At 40.4% G+C, this 20,206-nt stretch overlaps 2 protein-coding genes across 7 annotated transcripts in view; one reads left to right on the forward strand and one right to left on the reverse strand.

Moving 5' to 3' along the window:
* Positions 1 to 13,911, reverse strand: part of PEX1 (peroxisomal biogenesis factor 1) — a 49,093-nt gene extending 35,182 nt beyond the window's left edge. For 2 of the 5 annotated variants that reach the window (XM_003407149.4, XM_010587268.3), the window contains exons 1-5: positions 13,708 to 13,909; positions 5,875 to 6,018; positions 2,794 to 2,877; positions 2,481 to 2,595; positions 1,397 to 2,160 (exon numbers count right to left, since the gene is read on the reverse strand). In XM_003407149.4, the coding sequence (XP_003407197.2) occupies positions 1,397 to 2,160; positions 2,481 to 2,595; positions 2,794 to 2,877; positions 5,875 to 6,018; positions 13,708 to 13,836 (1,236 nt within the window). In that variant the 5' untranslated portion in view covers positions 13,837 to 13,909. Of the gene's footprint in view, positions 1 to 1,396; positions 2,161 to 2,480; positions 2,596 to 2,793; positions 2,878 to 5,874; positions 6,019 to 13,707 lie in introns of all 5 variants that reach the window. The other 3 variants (XM_023544424.2, XM_010587267.3, XM_023544425.2) reach the window with 3 other exon arrangements.
* A 237-nt stretch (positions 13,912 to 14,148) lies between these two features.
* Positions 14,149 to 20,199, forward strand: RBM48 (RNA binding motif protein 48). 2 transcript variants are annotated; one of them, XM_003407148.4, is made up of 5 exons: positions 14,167 to 14,309; positions 14,850 to 15,040; positions 16,690 to 16,835; positions 17,433 to 17,992; positions 19,815 to 20,199. In XM_003407148.4, the coding sequence occupies exons 1-5, from the start codon at positions 14,199 to 14,201 to the stop codon at positions 19,899 to 19,901; spliced, it is 1,095 nt and encodes a 364-aa protein (XP_003407196.1). In that variant the 5' UTR covers positions 14,167 to 14,198; the 3' UTR covers positions 19,902 to 20,199. The 2 variants fall into 2 exon arrangements, with proteins under 2 accessions (XP_064146047.1, XP_003407196.1); XM_064289977.1 differs by lacking the exon at positions 14,850 to 15,040 and having other exon boundaries at positions 14,149 to 14,309.
* Positions 20,200 to 20,206: the final 7 nt, after the last annotated feature.

Consider the following 20,206-nt stretch of genomic DNA (forward strand, 5'->3'; position numbering starts at 1 on the left):
GGTCTGGAGTTTTAGAAAACGATATAGGCCAAAGAGATTAAATCTTTGTAAGTCACCTGTATAAAGGTCATAGCTAAAATTGTGGGAACAGAAGATCTACAAAGGAAACTCCCTTTTCTTGCTTTTCCCAGTAGTTGCCACCCTTTTTCACTGTGAAGACTTACTTCACAATGGTTCAAAATTAGGTTCAAGTAAATGGGGCTTGGGTTTCATTTTGCATAAATTTAGTGTTAACATCTGAGGCCAGAACTAGTTGCTCTACTTCCTCTCTCAGTTACACAAAAGTTATAGAGCCAATAAACCAAAAAAACCAAGCCCGCTGTTGTGGACTCGATTCTGACTCATAGCAATGTTTACTCCAGGACAGAGTAGAACTACCCCATAGGGTTTCCAAGGCTGTAAACGTTTATGGAAGCAGACTGCTACACCTTTCTCCTTTGGAGCAGCTGGTGGATTCAAACTGCCGATCTTTTGGTTAGTTGCACAGCACTTTAACCACTGTGCCACCAGGGCTCCTTTTAAGTGCCAATACCAGCAGGGTAATCAGATTCTGGGTGTACTCCAATCCAGGTATCATCACAGGCAGCAGGACAGCTATCTCATGCTGTGAATCTCTCCCTACACCAGCATTTTCCTCAAGGTGTAACAACAAGTCTTTGCTTTTAAAAGGTGGAATAAATTTTCTGTAGGCACGGAAGATGTGAGGCCTTGTAGGCTACTACACGCTAACCATGAATCCAGTTCTACCACTTACTAGTTCTGCAACCTCTGGCAAGTAATTTTGACCTCTTGGAGCCTCATTTTCCTCATCTACAAAACAGAGATAATAATAGCACCACTTCTCAGGTTATTGTGAGTATTAAAGGAGCTAATACGGGTAATGCGATTAGAAACAATACCTAATGCACTGCATGTGTTATATAAGACCTAGCTCTAGTTATTACCGTAAGTAGAAAAATTCTCTTAGGGTCAAAATATACACAACTAATTCAGGAACCAACCCGAAAGGAAAAAGAAATCATCATAATCCAGACGTTAGACACCTAGAAAGTACTCAAAGTGTTCTTGTTCATTTATTTCACTACATTTCTTTTTACACAGGTAACTTCCTAGAATACATCTTCATTAAATGAAATCTAAAACTGAGACTTCCATAACAAATGAGAAGGGTATCCTTTACTGTACCTGTCCAAGATTCTTTAGCCAGAAAATACACAGTCTGTAGCCCTAAACAAAGACTTTATCCTGTAATCAGAAAGGTGTCCTCCCAGGGATTTTAGACAATGTGTTTCTTATTATAGTAGTTTTCAATTTATATATAAAACATTATTCTAACTCACAATCTGGGGAAGCAACATTAAATTAGTTTTCTCCTAATTATAAAGTTTGCACTAACCCAGACTTTCCCAAGATGGAGAACTTCTATATTTTTGGTGTATTTCATGGCATTCTTCAGTTCCTCAAGTCCATTCCAGACTACCTTTAGTACGCAGGTCTTACCAGCATCTTGACTATGGTCTGAGCTAATTTGTTTTTGATCCAATAGTTCTGACACCTGCTTCTCTTTTTCAGGGGACAGGATATTTTGCTTTGTTTTACTTTGCTGTTGCTTCGGAGAAAGAAGCTTAACTAACTTTCCATAGGTCACGGTAAAGCTGGGCTCCACATCAAAGTATTCCTGGTCCCATGGAAATACATGAATGGCACAGTGTTTCCGAAATGCAGAAGTTGCTGAGGTGTTACATACACTGGGAGGCTGAGATTTACATACTCTGAAAATGTTGTCTAGAGGAACAACCTTTGACTGTATATTTCTGAATGCATTAATTTCAGTTAAACCCCAGGAAGTCTTTTGTTCTTTCTCAGAGCCAAAAGAAAAAATGCTTCCTATCATAGTCCATAAGCTTGGTGTTGATGACTCCATTGTAAGTCCTGAATCCGTTCCATTAGATGCAGTGACTCCCACAGTGTTAGACTGAAGTTGTTTGGTATGAAGTTCTTTTGTCAGTCTTTCTTGGTCTCTTCCATAATTATGATATTTTCCTTGTGCATCATCTGCTTTTGAAAGTGTGTTGTCTTTGGTTTGGCGTGCCGTTGGCTGAACGAGGAGTTGGGTGTCAGCTTCCAGCCTTCCATAGGTGGCAGCTGGCCTTAGTGAAACTGTGTGGGGAATAAAGCTCATTAGTGTGCATCTCTCTCTCTGATTTGAACTCAGTCTTACGGTGTAGAGTATGATGGACAACACCACAACCCCCAAAATCAAATTCACTGCCGAGGAGTCGGTTTCGACTCATAGTGACCCTATGGGACAGAGTAGAACTGCCCATAGCGTTTTCAAGACTGCAATCTCTACAGAAGCAGACTGCCACATCTTTCTCCCGTGGATCAGCTGGTGCGTTCGAACTGCCGACCTTTCAGTTCACAGCCAAGCACTAAACCACTGCGCCACCATGGCTCCTAAATATCATAACAGCACCTACCAATCTGGATATAAATGTAAGTTTGCTGATCAACCCAAACAGGAAAAATGGCCTTTGGAAAAACTATTCGAATTTGATCTAGAAGATGCTGTTCAAGGGAAGCAGCATGCAGCTCCTAGAACCAAAAGACAAAAACATCAATTCACTTTGTATTTTGCCCTTTCCATGCCTAGTAAGGCAATCTCCACTTACTCTTATAACTTAAACCAACTCAAGACATATAATGAAGCTCAGAAAAGAAATTTAAAGGCATGTATATTTTGAAATAGTTTAGCCTTAAAATGGGATAGTTTTTTTTTTTGTATGTTTTTACCAGTATCTCCCAATCGTCTGCTGAGAGGGGTTCCACCTCAACTTGCTGACAAGATACCACACATGAACATGGCTTGAGAAACACCTGGAAAAAATATAAACTTTAAAACTACCTTTGAAATACTTTTTTGTATCTCCGTAAAATAAGAAATTCTCTCTTTAGGTAAGAAATTAAACACATATGCTCTTAAGACTTAAAACGGCAAAAGTTTTGTTCCTATATATTTACTGCATTAAACACTTATTCTGAGCCAAGTCAGCATTACTTTAGGAAATAGTGTTTCACAACTAATTACAGAATAAAGGAAAATACAACCTAGCACATTTTTCAAATAAATAAAAATAATCATAAAAATAACTGTTTTAAGTATAAAAGGCAACAAGAAATGAAAGTGTCATCGAATCATGGCTTCATCCAGGATAAAACAAAAACCAAACCAGTTGCCACTCAAGTCGATTCTGACTCATGGCGGCTCCATGTGTTGCAGCACAGAGCCGTGCTCCACATGGTTTTCAAGGCTGGGACCTTTCAGGAGCAGATTACCAGGCCTTTCTTCTAAGGCACCTCCAGGTGGGTTCAAACTGCCAACCTCTCAGTTAGTAGTTGAGTGCTTAACCATTTGTGCCACTCGTGTATTCCCTTGATCCAGTATAAACCCGTTGCCGTTGAGTCAATTCTGACTCACGGTGACCTTCACCAGTTTCTTGATCTAGTATATACTCTTTTTATTACTGTTAGGAGCTTTGCAACCATTAGTCTTATAACTAACTCCAAGCCACTGTGCTTCTAGAAGAGTGAGAAAACACATTGAAATAGAGATTGGAGCCAATTATTTCAAAGTATAATCCTACACAAGTGAAAATAAACAAAAATATTCCTCATTCCAGTCTAAAGATATATGAAACGGAGATGTAAGAGCTAGCTCTAATGATCACTGTAAGGAGAAGGGTTCTCTTGGAATCAAAATATGTACAACTAATTCAGCAACCAAGCCAAAAGGGAAAAGAAATCAACATCTTGCATCCCCAGAAACTGGGTTCTATCATCTCACTTTCCTTCCCTTTCTATAGGCATTTGCGGGGATTAGAAGAGCAAAATCCAGAGCTACCAAGTGTTAAATGCTCAGTGGAAATAAAGGGTGGCTGCCATTTTTTTCCCTGCTCTTTGGGGATTTTGGCTGAATTTCTCCAAGGGCCTTATCCCTGACTCCTCACTGAGCTTCCCTTCAGTGTCTCCCTTATACGCTATTCAAGTAGGATACGTCTAAGGAAGCACAAAGCAGCTTTTGCTCGCCAAAATCTGAGGAGTCCTGGGCTGGCCTGTCACTGCTTTTATCAACAATACTTTGGGAGTTAGGGTGTCGCTACGAAACAGAGGATCTGCAGAAAATCAGGTAAAAATTCACTTAGAGGCAAATGGAAATTAAAAAAACAAGTAGGGCTATTCAGAGTGCTGATTAAGATATCAAGATCAAGAATAGAAAGCTGACATTTCCCCCAGGAAAGTGCCACGTACACAAAGAGAGCAGAACTGTAACTACGCAATCTTGGGCAAAACACTCCATCTCCCTAGGTTTGTAAGGCAAGACATCAAAGTTAGTGATTTCTAAGGTCCCCTTGCTGCTAAAATTTTAAGATTCCAGCAAAAATTTAAGATAAGCAAGGGACTAGTCCTAGGCCAAAGGATTACTCATTAGTGGTCTAGACTCATTATCAAAAACATGTGTGAAGAAAACTAGTCCGTGTTCAAAACCAGTCAAAAAGATGTGGAACTCTCAGGTACTATTGTGGGAGATTGGTAATAGAGCAATTTACCCCATATATCAAATTCTTAAACGTGCAGCCTCCTAGAATTGGCAATTCAATTTTTAAGTATTCAATTTCATATAAATATAAATGTTCAAAGAGAGATGTTCAATTCATATTGTTTATAATACATAGAAAATCATACCAAAAAACCTGGTGTTGTCAAGTCAGTTCCTACTCATAGCAACCCTATAAGACAGAGCAGAACTGCCCCATAGGGTTTCCAAGGCTATAATCTTTAGGAAGCAGACTGCCACATCTTTCTTCCAGTGGCTGGTAGGTTTGAACTGCCAATCTTTTGGTTAGCAGCTGAGCAATTAACCACTACAGGCTCCACTACATTGAAAGGTATCCCCAATATATTTTGTGTAAAAAAAGTTGCAGAAAATATGCGTGATCTCATTCCTTAAATTCTAAAGGTCAAGTGAGATCCCAACAATACTAAACACTCATTCTGAGGAGTGTAATGAAGGTTAAGGTTCGGGAAAGGGAAAAAGTTTATTTTCTACTTTCGATTGTAAAATATTTATAACGAACATGTTTTCTTCTGGTTTAAAAAAATTTTAAAGGAATAAACTGGTGAATGTGATAAAAAAAAGACAAGAGTCTTTAAACTTTGGGATTTATAATCTAAGCACATTAAATTCACAGACAACACAAAAAATGGGAAAAAAAACCATCTTTTGGAGAATAGACTTTTTATTTACTAAGTACAACTATGGAAGATTAGACAATTTGTAAGAAACAAATAGAATTAAGTTCAATAATAGTAAGTAAAAACTGGTAATTCAAAAAAGAAAAATAAACACACAAGAACAAAACTAGAAAGCCTGGAAAGTGAGTAAAACACAAAATCAATGAGGGAACACAGCAGACTACAAGACAACAACTTAACACAGAGTACCGTCAACTTGAATATCCTGAGCTCGTTATAGTAGAGTACAAGTTAGGTGTCTTCTTACCTCCTGAAAAATAAATCTGAACTTGTACTTTTATTTCTTGCTGTATTATATGACAAGGAACCCTGGCTATTTAATGGTTAAGTACTCGGCTGTTAACTGAAAGGTTGCTGATTTGAACCCACCAGCTGCTCTGTGAGAAAAAAGACTTAGTGATCTGCTCCTGTAAAAATGACAGCCTAGGAAGCCCCATGGGAGCAGCTCTACCTGTCTATGGGGGCGCTGTGAGTTGGAATCCACTCAGTGGCACACAACAACAATAACAACATACTATATAAGATTAGAAGAAATTCACTGCCATCATATTTTGTACTTACCTGTCCCCCATTTGAAAGTCCAAGTTTCTGACCAACTTGTCTGTTAATTTCAGCCACATTTTCGCCTTGGTCACTAAAATGCCTGCCTTCCACCCAGCTTAAGAACGTAGGCTGGTTACCCCAGGCTACTTCTATAGCTTGATTCTATTCATTTGGGAAAAAAGAAATGGGGGGGAGGGTGGGGAGGAAAGGTTTTGAAAGTTTTTATATGCTTTTCTGAAATTCACATAAAAAATAAACTATTACTGAAATTCACACGTTTGCTTTCAGTGTGGATATGAATCTTCCCTGTCTTAGCGATCACAGCAAGTCCTGAGCAGAATACACTAGCACTAGGTAGCTGAGTTAAAGCAGTGCTTCCCAACCAAGGGTAATTTTGCCCCTCCCCCCAGGGACATTCAGCAATGGCTGGAGATATCTCTGGGTGTCACGACTAGGGGGTGCTACAGGCATTTAATGGGTAGAGGCCAGGGATGCTGCTAAACATCCTACAATGCACAGGACAAGCCTCCCCCCAACTCCCACAACAAAACTTATCCAGCCCAAAATGTCAATAGTGCCAAAGTTGAGAAACCACAAAAAGACAGTATCTGAAACACAGGCCCAAACCAAAACCAAACCCATTGCTATCAAGTCAATTCCGACTCATAGCGACCCTATAGGACACAGTAGAACAGCCCCAAAGGGTTTCGAAGGCTGTAATCTCATCTTTCTCCCACAGAGCAGCTAGTGGGTTTGAACCACCAACCTTTCAGTTAACAGCTGAGCACTTAGCCACTATGCCACCAGCACTCCTCTGAAAGACAGAGCAGGGTATAACAAAGCAGGGTATAACAAATGAGATGTGTCATATAAACACATTAGCGAAGTTTCAAAAAGGAGACAAATTTGGGGAACAGAGAATTGTGAAAGCTATGTAGAGGAGGCAGGGTTACACTAAATTTTTAAAGGAATTTTAAATGGAATTTGTACAGAAGGAGGAAAATGTCCTAGGGAAGAATAGCATTCAGAAGAGTACAGAGGTAGGAATGAGCCCAGTTACGGAAGAAATAGCGAGGTTAGTCTGCATGATGCAGAGTGGGTTACTGGCCCAGAAGGGCCAGTTTTCTTATGTTTAAAATTTAAAAGTAAGATACCTAAGGTCCCTTTCACCATTAATGTCCTACGATTCCACGATTCTAGAATGGTGAGTCTCAGCTCTCTTAAATATCCAAGTGGCCGGAAGATATTTTAAAAATTACAGATACCTGAAGCGCACTTACCAAGGTTTTGATTCAGCAGGTCTGAGAAGAACTAGAACATCTGTACTTATTTATTTATTTATATTATTAACTTTTACTGAGCTTCAAGTGAACGTTTACAAATCAAGTCAGTCTGTCACATATAAGTTAATATACATCTTACTCCTTACTCCCACTTGCTCTCCCCCTAATAAGTCAGCCCTTCCAGTCTCTCCTTTCGTGAAAACTTTGCCAGCCTCCAACTCTCTCTATTCTCCCATCCCCCCTCCAGACAGAAGATGCCAACACAGTCTCAAGTGTCCACCTGATATAATTAGCTCACTCTTCATCAGCATCTCTCTCCCACCCACTGTCCAGTCCCTTTCATGTCTGATGAATTGTCCAGAACATCTGTACTTTTAAAAGCTCCAAAGTCAGTCTGACACAAGGTCAGAAAACCTTTATTCACAACGAACAACTAAATCACAGCACATTTATGATCGAATACTGGTTAAGCACTAAACATGAAATTTTCTAAGAAAATAGGAAAACACTATACTATATGAAAACAGCAGAGCAAAAAACTAAACATATGTATATATGTGTGTAGGGCCTCATTTCTTTATAAATAAAGAGTTGAAACAAAACTGGGAGATTTGATCCAAACCATTGACATTAGTTCTCTAGGTTCTGGATAACTTTTATTTTGTTTATAATTTTCTGTATTTTCCAAATTTTTCATAAAACGTGTATTATTTTTATAATTGGGGAGAAAAGCAGCTTCTTCTGCTGATATTGGCTAGATGGAAACAGCAATTTGTTTCAAAGTTTAATTTAAATTTCAGAAAGATAGCACACAAAATAATCTTTATGAATACTTACTGACATCATTCTGCAGGTTCCAAATTTAAAACAAAGGTCAAGACCCCTAAACTCTTAAACAATGATGAATGTAACATAACATCCATATTTAGGATCAAATTATTAAAACTGCTGTTTTAAGGAAGCATTCTTATAAACTCATTAGGTGAGGATTTGAAAAAATGTGAAAATCTTCAAAAAAGCTGATTTCTGAGAGTACTGAACAGAGTCTAGCTGGGACTTCTAACAACCCTGAAAGAAGACTATCAGGACTAAAAGGTTGTCTACTTTATGGTAAAATAATAAACAAATAACAGATACTTCAGAGTCTTTCTTTCACTTAATCTTCACAGCCAGTGTCATGGATTGAATTGTGTCCCTCAAAAATATGCATCAATTTGATTAAGCCATTATTCCCAGTATGGTGTGGTTGTCCTCTATTTTGTGATGGTAATATTATAGTAAAGAGGATTAGGGTTGTAATACCCTTACTAAGGTCACATCCCTGATCCATTGTAAAGGAATTTCCCTGGGGTGTGCCCTGCACCACCTTTTATCTTACAAGAAATAAAAGGAAAGGGAAGCAGGCAGAGTGTGGGGACCTCATACCACCAAGAAAGCAGGGCTGGGAGAAGAGCGTGTCCTCCGGATCCAGGGTCCTTGTGCAGAGAAACTCCTCTACAACAGGAAGACTGAGAAGGACCTTCCTCCAGAGCTGAGAGAGAGAGAATGCCTTCCCCTGGAGCTAACACCTTGAATTTGGACTTCCGGCCTACTAGACTGTGAGAGAATAAATTTCTGTTTGTTAAATCAATCCACTTGTGGTATTTCTGTTATAGCAGCACTAGGATGACTGAGACAACCACCCTAGGAAGATCTTTCATAACTTTTTTTTTTAACTTTTATTGAGCTTCAAGTGAACGTTTACATATCAAGTCAGTCTGTCACATATAAGTTTACATACATCTTACTCTGTAATCCCACTTGCTCTCCCCCTAATGAGTCAGCCCTTCCAGTCTCTCCTTTTTTCATAATTTTTATAACCAAGAAAACCGAGGGTAAAAGAAGTTACTCATTCTCCTCAAGGACTCACAATAGCTGTCAAAACAAGATCCAATTTTAAAGCCCAACTTTCCTTTCAGCAAGCACACGACCCTTTCCCCATGTAAGCCAGGCTAAGCTTTCCAGTTACTAAGTCTAACATGCCTCACTCATTCTTCATTTAATCTGACATTTTAGCCAGAACCACAGGTTGAATTTGAAGTCTACTAGGAGCCAAGAATTTAAACTGCTATCTCAGATTATGTCATTCCCTCTTGTCTTGGTCATCTAGTGCTGCTATAACAGAAATACTACAAGTGGACGGCTTTAACAAACAGAAGTTTATTCTCTCACAGTCCAGTAGGCTAGAAGTCCGAATGCAGGGCGCCAGCTCCAGGGGAAGGCTTTCTCTGTCGGCTCTGGAGAAAGGTCTTTGTCATCAATCTTCCCTTGGTCTGGGAGCATCTCAGTGCAGGAACTTCAGGTCCAAAGGATGTGCTCTGCTCCCGGTGCTTCTTTTTTGGTGGTATGAGGTCCCCATGTCTCTCTGCTTGATTATCTCTTTTATATCTCAAAACAGATTGGCTTAAGACACTACCTAACCTTGTAGGTCTCATCAACGTAACTGCCACTCATCCACCTCATTATATCATAGTGATGGGATTTACAACACAGGGAAATCACATCAGATGACAAATTGGTAGACAATCATACAATACTGGTAATCACGACCTAGCCAATTTGACAGATATTTTGGGGGGACACAATTCAATCCATGACACCTCTCATGGACTCCGGACTTCCTGGAGCCATGAAGGTTGGAAGAACCCCTGAAACTATTGCCCTGAGACAATCTTTAAACCTTAAACCAAAAATATTCCCTGAAGTCTTCTTAAAACCAAATGATAGTTTAGCTTAACTACTAAAACATGTCTGCCTTGAACATAATGCTGTTTTAAGAACTACCTATATGGGATCAAACTGACAAAAGCAACTAGCAGGATGAGAGAGGAACCTTAGGGGGCAGTGAATTTATGTTAATGGAGGAAGAACAACTTAGTAAAGGAGGGTGAGAATGGTTGCACAATGGGAAGAATGTAATCAAAGTCACTGAATTGTACGTGTAGAAACTGCTGAATCACTGTATATTTTACTGTGTATAGTTTCAACAACAACGAATTAAAAAAAAAAAGGACAGGAAAGAAAGAAAAGACAAAAACATGTCAGAAGAGACTCTGAAACTTGCTCTTGAACACAGAGTAGCTGAAGTGAATGGAAAAACTGATGAAGTAAAAGAGCTGAACAGAATTCTTTCTAAGGGCAACCAGAGAAGACAAAGTATTATAATGAAATGTGCAAAGATCTGGAGTTAGAAAGCCAAAAGGGAAGAATACACTCAGCATTTCTTAAGCTAAAAGAACTGAAGAAAAAATTCAAGGCTCAAGTTGTAATACTGAAGGACTCTATGGCAAAATACTAAATGATGCAGGAAGCATCAAAAGAAGATGTAAAGAATACACAGAGTCACTGTACCAAAAGGAACTGGCTGACATTCAACCATTTTGGGAGGTAGCATATGATCAAGGACTGGTAGTACTGAAAGAAGTCTAAGCTGCACTGAAGGCGCTGGCAAAAAACGAGGCTCCAGGAATTGACAGAATACCAACTGAGATGTTTCCACGAACATATGCAGCACTGCAAGTGCTCACTTGTCTATGCCAAGAAATCTGGAATACAGATACCTGTCCAACCAACCGGAAGAGATCCATATTTATGTTTATTCCAAGGAAAGGTGAACCAACAGAATGTGGAAATTATCAAACAATATCATTATCACACGCAAGTAAAATTTTGCTCAAGATCATTCAAAAGTGGTTGCAGCAGTACATCAACAAGGAACTGCCAGAAATTCCAGCCAGATTCAGAAGAGGACATGGAACAAGTGACATCTTTGTTGATGTCAGACGGATTTGAGTTGAAAGCAGAGAATACCAGAAAGATGTTTACCTGTGTTTTACTAGCTATGCAAAGACGTTCAACTGTGTGGATTATAACAAATTATGGGTAACTCTGTGAAGAATGGGAATTCCAAAACACTCCATTGCACTTATGCAGATACTTGTACATAGACAAAGAGGGAGTCATTTGAACAGAACAAGGGGATACTGAGTGGTTTAAAATCAGGAAATGTGTACATCAGGGTTGTATCCTTTCACCATACTACTGAGCAAATAAGCCAAGAAGCTGGACTGTATAAAGAAGAACACAGCATCAGGATTGGAGGAAGACTCATTAACAGCCTACAATATGCAGATAACACAACCTTACTTGCTAAAAGCCAAGAGGACTTGAAGCACTTACTGACTGTCCTAGTTATCTAGTATTGCTCTAACAGAAATACCACAAGTGGATGGTTTTAACAAACAGTTTATCCTCTCACAGTCTAGTAGACTAGAAATCCAAATTCAGGGCGCCAGCTCCAGGGGAAGGCCTCTTCTCTCTGCTGGGTCTGGAGGAAGGTCCTTGTCATTAAGGTTCGCTTGGTCGAGGAACTTCTCCACCCAGGAACCCTGGGTCCAAAGGATGCACTCTGCTCCCGGTGTTGCTTTCTTGGTGGTATGACCTCCCCATGTCTCTCTGCTCACTTCTCTCTTTTATATCCCAAAAAAGATTGACTTAAGACACAACCTAACCTCATAGAATGAGTCCTGCCTCGTTAACATAACTGCTGATAATCCACCTCATCAACATCATTGAGGAAGGATTTATGACACATAGGAAAATCATATCAGATGACAAAATGCTAGACAATCACACGATACTGGGAATCATGGACTAGCAAAGTTAACAGATATTTTGGGGGGACAGAATTCAATCCATGACACTGATGAAGATCAAAGACTACAGCCTCCACTATGGATTACACCTCAGCATAAAGAAAACAAAAATCCCCACAGCTGGACCAATAAATAACATTCTGATAAATGGAGAAAAAATTGAAGTTGTCAAGGATTTCATTTTACTTGGATCCACAATCAATGCCCATGGAAGCAGCAGTCAAGAGATCAAATGACATACTGCATTGGGCAAATCTGCTGCAAAAGACCTCTGTAAAGTGTTAAAAAGCAAAGCTGCCACCTTGAAGACTAAGGTGTGCCTGACCCAAGCCATGGCGTGTTCACTGGCCTCATTTGCATGCAAAAGCTGGACAATGAATAACAAAGATTGAAGAAGAACTGACACATTTGAATTGTGGTGCTGGCGAAGAATACAATATACTATGGACTGCCAGAAGAATGAACATGTCTGTCTTGGAAGTACAGCCAGAATGTCCTTGGCAGCAAAGATGGCAAGACTTCATCTCCCATACTTTGGACATATTATCAGGAGAGGCCAGTGTCTGTAGAAGGATATCATGCTTGGTAAGTTAAGAGGGTCAGCAAAAAAGAGGAAGACCTTGGATGAGATGCACTGACACAGTCGCTGCAACAATGGGCTCAAACATAGCAAGGATTGTAAGGATGGTGCAGGGCCCAGTAGTGTTTAGTTTTGTTGTACATAGGGTTGCTATGAGTTGGATCCCGCTAGATGGTACCTAACAACAACAACAAAGTGAAAAGGTGAGATACTTGACATTATTGCAAATTCTTAAAATATTTCTTGCATGAATTATCCAGTGTGGATACCATGTATTCAGGGTTCTTCAGGATTTAAAATAAAATTTTATCCTTTTGCCCCCATAAGCGCACTCATACTTTGTGAGACCACATGCCTGTATGTTTAATTATGAAAACACAGATGCTGTATCTCTGCCCGTGGTTGGACTAGCGAAAGACCACATGCCTGTATGTTTAATTATGAAAACACAGATGCTGTATCTCTGCCCGTGGTTGGACTAGCGAAACACCACAACATCCAAGTAATCTTTCCAAGTATACCTAATTCCACTGCACGTTCTGGCACATGGCGGCGCAGGGAATACCCATCATTTTATTAACCTTTCTGCTTTCCACTCCTGGGAGGTGTTCAGCCCGTTAACACACAATAAAAACCAAAACCATTTCCATCGAGTCCATTCCGACTCATACTGACCCTATGGATGAGAGCAGAACTTCCCCATAGGGTTTCCAAGGAGCAGTTGGTGGATCAGAACTGCTGACCTTTTGGTTAGCAGCCGTAGCTCTTAAAAACTGTGCCACCAGAGCTCCATTAACGTACAGGGACTCCACAAAGTCTGTCTCCTCCCTCTCGAGGCCCAGACAGCAGCAGTGCAGGTACCTGGAAATCTCTGGCAGGGAAAACATTTTTAAAACGATAAAATAAGCGACTTTTCAAAAGCTTTCCCAACGCGGAGTGAGAAGTATTTCTGAACGCAGAGGTAGACTTTTTAAAAACAGGTAGAGGATTTTTAAAAGCCCAGTTTCACCGAGTGAGAAGACTTGGGATAAGCAAGGTAACTTAATGGCCCGGGGCTGCACGAGGCATGGGGTGGGTAGCATGGACTGCTCAGACCGCCCTGCCCTCGAGGGGCCTTCAATCTGACCTCTGCACTGGCCAGCGGCGCCGGGAAGCCAGTGGTGCCCCTGTAGGCTCCCCCGCAGCGGAGAGCCCTGAACAGCTGCCGTATCCCTACAAGGCCTCGGCCACCTCCGACTCCAGGCGACTGTCGCGGCGTCCCTGGTCCGGGCCCCGCCCGGGTCCGGAGCGTTACCTGCAGCAGGTGCAGCTGGGCCACTAGACGCCGAGGCAGGTGGAGGAAGCAGTCGCGAGCGTTGGTGAAGGCCACTGTCACGGCTACCCCGCCTCCCCCCGCACACGCCAGTCGATCGCTGCCCCACATCGCCGGCGAGCACCGCTTCCGGGCCGCCCTCCCTAGAGCCGGGGCCGACCTGGGACGGGACAGGCGAGGGCCTCGGTCCCGGAGAAAATCGATTGGCCCTTCCCCCTCTCCCGCAGCGCACCCCACCGCACGCCTGAGGGGGTAGAGACAGGCTAGCCTTCACTCACCCTCCTTGGCTCTCCGCCGCGCCACTAGGGGGCGGCATCTTGTTCACCGTATCTTCTCTCGCAGGAAACGATGGCCGACACTGTCGATGCTCCAGCCAATCCGGTCACGTCTTGACGCATCCCGCTTTCTTATTGGATGAAAGGGAGGTCAGCAAGGCGGATGTTGTCTTCTCTGCGAGTGCCGAAGCTAACGACATGGCGTCGAGTAGTGGGGAGCTTGGGAGCTTATTCGAACATCATATCCAGAAGGCTGTATGCGACACGCGGGCTAAGTATCGGGAGGGGCGACGGCCCCGCGCCGTCAAGGTAAAGTAATTTTGTTTTTTTCGCTATCTTGGTAGCTTTACGTATGTGTGCTCGCTCCGCCTTCCTAGCGCGTGTAAATAAAGGCTTGACAAGGCTGTTGTCACGTCCGTCCCTCATTGGAGTTGAGTGTGAGTAACCGCGAAGCAGGCACCAAAGCTCTCTTTTAGTCAACCACTAAGACGTTAGCTCTGCATGAGCAGGATTTTGTTTTATTCCTTGTATTTTCCGTGCTTCAACAGTGCACGGCACGTGGAAAGCACTTAAATATTCGTCGAGCGAATCTTCCCAGAAACATGAACCGCTTCTACCGATCTAACGTCTGGAAAAATTGTCGACTGAAGGTAGACTGATGTGTGCTTTAGTCCGAGGCCCTCAAACGTAGGGTGAATTATTTATGCAGAACGTGGCAAAGTTTCTGATTCTATATGTTTTCTGCGAACTGTGCTGAACAGTATGTTTTCAAAGCTGTTTAAAAAAAACTAGGACGTTTGTTCTAGGCTTATTTTTGAAGTATGTTTAATGAATCTGCATTTCTTTTAGGTATATACAATCAATTTAGAATCTCGGTATTTATTAATACAAGGAGTTCCAGCAGTGGGAGCCATGAAGGAATTAGTTGAGCGATTTGCCTTATATGGTACAATTGAACAGTATAATGCTCTAGATGAATACCCAGCAGAAGACTTCACAGAAGTTTATCTTATTAAATTTCTGAATTTACAAAGTGCAAGGTAATATGCAAGTTAAGCCATGTCTTATTTCCTCCATTCCCATTGCTATCACTCTGGCCTCAGATTTCCCTCATTCTTACCTGAACTAATCCTGTATTTCTCATATCATCCTTCCGTCTTCTTAAAGGTTATTGTTGTGGTGGTGGTTGTTAATTGCCACTAAGTCAACTCTGACTCATGGAGACCCCATGTGTGAAGACTAGAACTGTTCCACAGGGTGTTCAAGGCTGTGACCTTTCAGAAGCAGATGGCCAGGCCTGTGCTCTGAAGCATCTCTGGGTGGGTTTGAACCACCAACCTTTTGGCTGGTAGTTGAGTGTTTAACTGTTTGTACCACCCAAGGACAGTTTATTAAAGGTTAGCCTTACCAAAACACTGCTCCCATCATGTCATTTCCATGCTTAACCATTTTTTACAGTGTAGTATAGTAGGCGAGAAATTGGGTTTGGAGTACATTTTCCAGTCCCACTGCTTTTATGACTTTGGACCAGTTATTTAACCTCTCTAAGCCTGTTTTCCTCTTCTGTAAAATCCATTTGTAAATCTCTTGAGGTTGGGTCAGGATGAAATCAGACAATTCATATAAAGCGCTTAGCATAGCACCTCCTATTCAGAATGCAGTAACATTAACTATCGACGTTCTTATTGTTATGGCCGTGTGTGGATTGACCCCATCTTATCCAGCTTGCTGTGTAATTCTCTGCTCCAATAAGGCTGAAGTATGAAATGCCTCATCTGTTTTTCATGTTGACCCTTACTCTTGTCACTAATCTGCTCCAAGAATCATTCTTCCCTGGCTAAAACAGTTGATATTTTTTCGGTACTACCAATAGCACTCATACTATGTCACAAAAGCACTTGATTCTATAGGATTATGTATTCTTTTAAGGCTGCTCTTTTATGTAATCTCATTTCCCAGCCATCTTGCCAGCACCCCATGGTGTTTTTTAGAGCTTTTGCATCTTCTACAGCACTTAGTGCAGTGAACTTTAGATTAGACATCTGGATTTGCATATTAGCTCCACTGAACCAGCTGTGTGACCTTGCCAAGCTATATAATCTCCCTGTGCCGCTAATTCACCATTGGGTTGTTTTGAGGTGTAAATTCACTTGAAGCACTGGGGACACTGTCTGGCATGTGGTAAACAGTAAGTGTTTCTTATCGTTATCCCTGGACACAGAAGTAGTACTATATTTACAGTACCTATTATTACAATATTTTAAACTACTTTTTAATGTATGAATCTGATTATAGGAACACAATGTGCTAAAGAGGCTAGTTTGGGTATGAACTGATTCTCAAGGGCTATTTAGCTTAACACAGATAAAAGCCCTATTTCATGGCTACAGATTGCATACCTCAGGCCAGCCAACTAGATCCTAAATTGGCTAAAGGAAGTCTGGGTATATGTGGATAGCTTAAAATCTGTTAACACTATTGGAAGAGGCGGCAAAAGTCACCAAAAGTATGTACCACAGTCCTGGATCAGTAGGGTTAGTACCACCCACAAGCAGCACATCTTAATTTCCAAACCAGAGGAGGTGTGGGCACATAACAAAAGGTGGACTTTGCTCTTTAGGTCAACCTATTGTATAATAGTTAAGCTTAAATCTTGATTAATAAACCATGCTATCATGTATTTGTTTAGGACAGCAAAGAGAAAAATGGATGAACAGAGTTTCTTTGGTGGATTGCTTCACGTCTGCTACGCTCCAGAATTTGAGACAGTTGAAGAAACTAGAAAAAAGTTACAAGAGAGAAAGGCTTATATAATAAGAACTACTAAAAATAAAGGTATGGAAAGTCTGTTTAACTAAACGCTTCCTATATGTCAGATACTCTACTAGGTATACCACCATGGAGTTCCCATGGAAGGAGAGGCAAGTAAACAATCACAATATTAAGTAATTGTAAGCCACAGGCTTCTGTGAAGCACTTTACGTAAACCGGGCTGGGAAAGGAGACATGTTGGTTCATGGAAGATTTCCTACAGGATGTGAGAGGTGCCTGCGTTTTGAATAAGTAGTAGACGTTAGCTGGAAGGAGAGAGGAAGAGATGGGAAGGTAGGCTAGACTGCATGTATAAAAGTAAGACATACCGAATAAATGAATAGGAAAATAAGAATAGTGTTACTTCTGGGGGTTGGCAGTTGGATGGGGGGAGCAAGGAAAGTGTGAAACTTGACACTATAAACCTTTCTACCCTTTTCAGCTTTTAAACCACATGAATGTATTGCCTGCTCAGGAAGTAAATTTCTTAGTATAGTATTTGTTAGTTATTTTTAAATGATAAATATTTGTTTTAAAAAATTATACATTTCTGAATGATGAAAACAATAAATGAACCATTTCTGTTTTCCTTCCACCCACCTTTTAAATTGTAACATAAAGATGATTACACGACAAAGAAGAAACTGGTTACAGAGCATAAAGACACGAGAGATGTTAGGCAGAACTTCCACTCAGAGACGTCTGGGTTTGGTGCATCGGCTTGGAACACTTCTACTGGGAACTCAGATCCTTATTCTTGTGAATTGCCTTTATGTTACTTCTCCTCAAAATGTATGTGTTCATCAGGGGAGCATGTGGACAGAACATCAAACTCCTCTCAGGATGGTAGAAACCATGATGAAACAGTGGAGCATTGTAACTACAATAACTCTTTGCAGAAAATACAGATGAAAACTTTTCAAACATCAGTGGCCTGTCCAGGTGCACAAAAGATTATTACTCCTTCAGAGGCAATTGACAGATTTATGCCTAGGACAACACAGCTGCAAGAGCGGAAGAGAAGAAGAGAAAACGATTGTAGACTTGGAACTTTTCTTGAAACAAGCACCAGTAGTAATGAGGTTATGATTGGACCAAAATTACCAGGCATACCTAAAGTAGACATGCACGATGACTCGTTGAATACAACTGCAGATTTAATTCGGGATAAACTTAAAGAGGTAAGGTCATTTTTAATAACTGTCTTGAGAGTTGATTTAGTTTTAAAACTAACAAGTAAATGGAGAATTATTTCTGGGAACTGTGGTATTGTAAAATTTTTTTCCTACATTTTAGTTTTTTTTGATGTATTTTTCTACAGTTCTCTCTGTTGAATTAACTGAATCTGACCAGTTTATTTGTTTTGGTAACATTAAACCCTTGCTTTAACCAATAAATAGAACATATTTTATATCACTTTAGATATAAAATCTTCAGGCAGTGGCTTCATTCAATTAAATCAATCTCTGAGGGTGGAGCCCAAGCCCCTCCATTCTTTAAAGCTCCCCAGATGGTTCTAATCTAATCTGTATTAAAGGAAAATTATTAGAAATATTTCTCCTAAATTCAAAGTTATTAGAAAGTACATGGAGATGCTGACTTTGTTTCAGTGAGAAAGCCAGAGAAGGAGAGATTTTTTAAACATTGGGCTTTAAGGTCTGTGTTTCAACTAAAGAGATTAGAACTAGATTGTGCTATTTATGTAGTCACTTTTAACATTATTTACACAATCACTTTCCCTAAGCACAAGTGAAAGTTAATATTTGAGTTGGTTTTTGAAGGGCTCCTTTTTGTGGGGTTGGGGAAGTGGGCCTTTTAGAAATCATAAAATGGGTGGGAAACACTACTCAAAGTGCTTTTCACTCAGTTGTACATCTATTTTACAATGTGATTTAAGGGAGGCTAAGGTATTTTTGGAAACCCTAGGTGCGTAGTGGTTAAGTGCTACAGCTGCTAACCAAAAGGTCAGCAGTCCAGATCCACCTGGTGGTCCTTGGAAACTCTATGGGGCAGTTCTACTCTGTCCCATAGGGTTGCTATGAGTCGGAATTGACTCGATGCCAGTGGGTTTGTGTTTTGGCTGGAAGACAGTTTTGGAGCCCTGGTGGCATGGTTAAGAGCTTGGCTGCTAACCAGAAGGTCAGCAGTTCAAATCTACCACCTGCTCCATGGAAAACCTATGGGGCAGTTCTGCTCTGTCTTACAGGGTTGCTATGAGTTGGAATCGACTTGATGGCAATGGGTTTGTGGGTTTTGGGGGGTTTAAGGTAGTTTCACTTTTTTATGTAAAATTTTTACCTGACAATTACTAAGGATGAAGGGTTGTTTTATAATAATAAAAATCCATGGGCATAATTTCTATACTTAAGCCTCATGCTGGTACCCTCATTACCTTCAGATACTGCTGAAGCAAGGCATAGATACAGAGCTATCTCAGCCAGAGTGGCCAGCATTTTCGAGGTAAAAATGATAGAACAAGAAAAAGAAATACTAAATACAGTTTACTACAGTTTCTAATAATTTCCCATTTTAAGTGAAGACTGTCTTACTCTGCTTTGACTTATTGTCCACCCTCACTGATGATGTGTTTTGGCTTTCATTTTTCCCTAAAAAAGTGAAGGATTAAACTGTTTTCAGTTCTTCAAAATTTTCATTTCTCCCTCTCAAGCCTCCTTGTTTTTAAACATATCAAACATTAACAATGTTTCAGGTTATACATAATCAGGATATATATATCTATACCCATAAAACAAGTGACTTCAGAGTTATCAAATATTGGAGCATGTGTTCACTTTTCTCCCCTCAAAATTTTTTTCTTGGTAAATGGCTTTAGAAATTTTACTCCATCAGTGTTTGGACAGAAAGCTTTGATCTGTGGGTGAACTCTCTCAAATGTGATGGCCAGGATTGAACTAGTGGATACACATTCTGCCTCTTCTAGTGGCTTATCTACTCTTGTACAGTAAGAACTAAGTTTTGGTGGTTTTCTTTTTTTCAAACTAGGTAATTTCACCTGTGCCAAAGCCTTCAGAAGACACACTGAAAGATGTGCCTACAAGTCATCCATTAAAACAAAGAAGAAGAATATAGAATACCAGCAGCAAATTAATACTTTCTAAAGGGAATACTTTTATTTTTAATCTGTCATTTTAATTTTTAAAGAGACTTTACTGCTGGTATTTTTTAATGCACTCTTAGTAATTTCATTCAAGCTGTTTTTCTAATACAGTATCATCTTTTAAAATTAGTTTGTCATTCCTTGTTTACATGTTCTGATACATACTTTAAAATCGTTATATAACATTACATCTCACGTTACAATAACTGCATGTAAATTAACTGAATCATATACAGGTCTTTACACTATAAATAAAGATAGGCAGCAGGATCTGTTT

This window comes from Loxodonta africana, chromosome 8 (assembly GCF_030014295.1).
Source record: "Loxodonta africana isolate mLoxAfr1 chromosome 8, mLoxAfr1.hap2, whole genome shotgun sequence".
NCBI classification, from domain to species: domain Eukaryota; kingdom Metazoa; phylum Chordata; class Mammalia; order Proboscidea; family Elephantidae; genus Loxodonta; species Loxodonta africana.

What these genes read in the sequence shown, in the direction of transcription:
- RBM48 (XM_003407148.4), top strand. Translation starts at nt 14,199, where the DNA reads ATGGCGTCGAGTAGTGGGGAGCTTGGGAGCTTATTCGAACATCATATC. An exon ending in CTGAATTTACAAAGTGCAAG is followed by an intron (nt 15,041 to 16,689) that starts GTAATATGCAAG and finishes GTATTTGTTTAG; the next exon opens with GACAGCAAAGAGAAAAATGG. An exon ending in TTCGGGATAAACTTAAAGAG is followed by an intron (nt 17,993 to 19,814) that starts GTAAGGTCATTT and finishes TTTTCAAACTAG; the next exon opens with GTAATTTCACCTGTGCCAAA.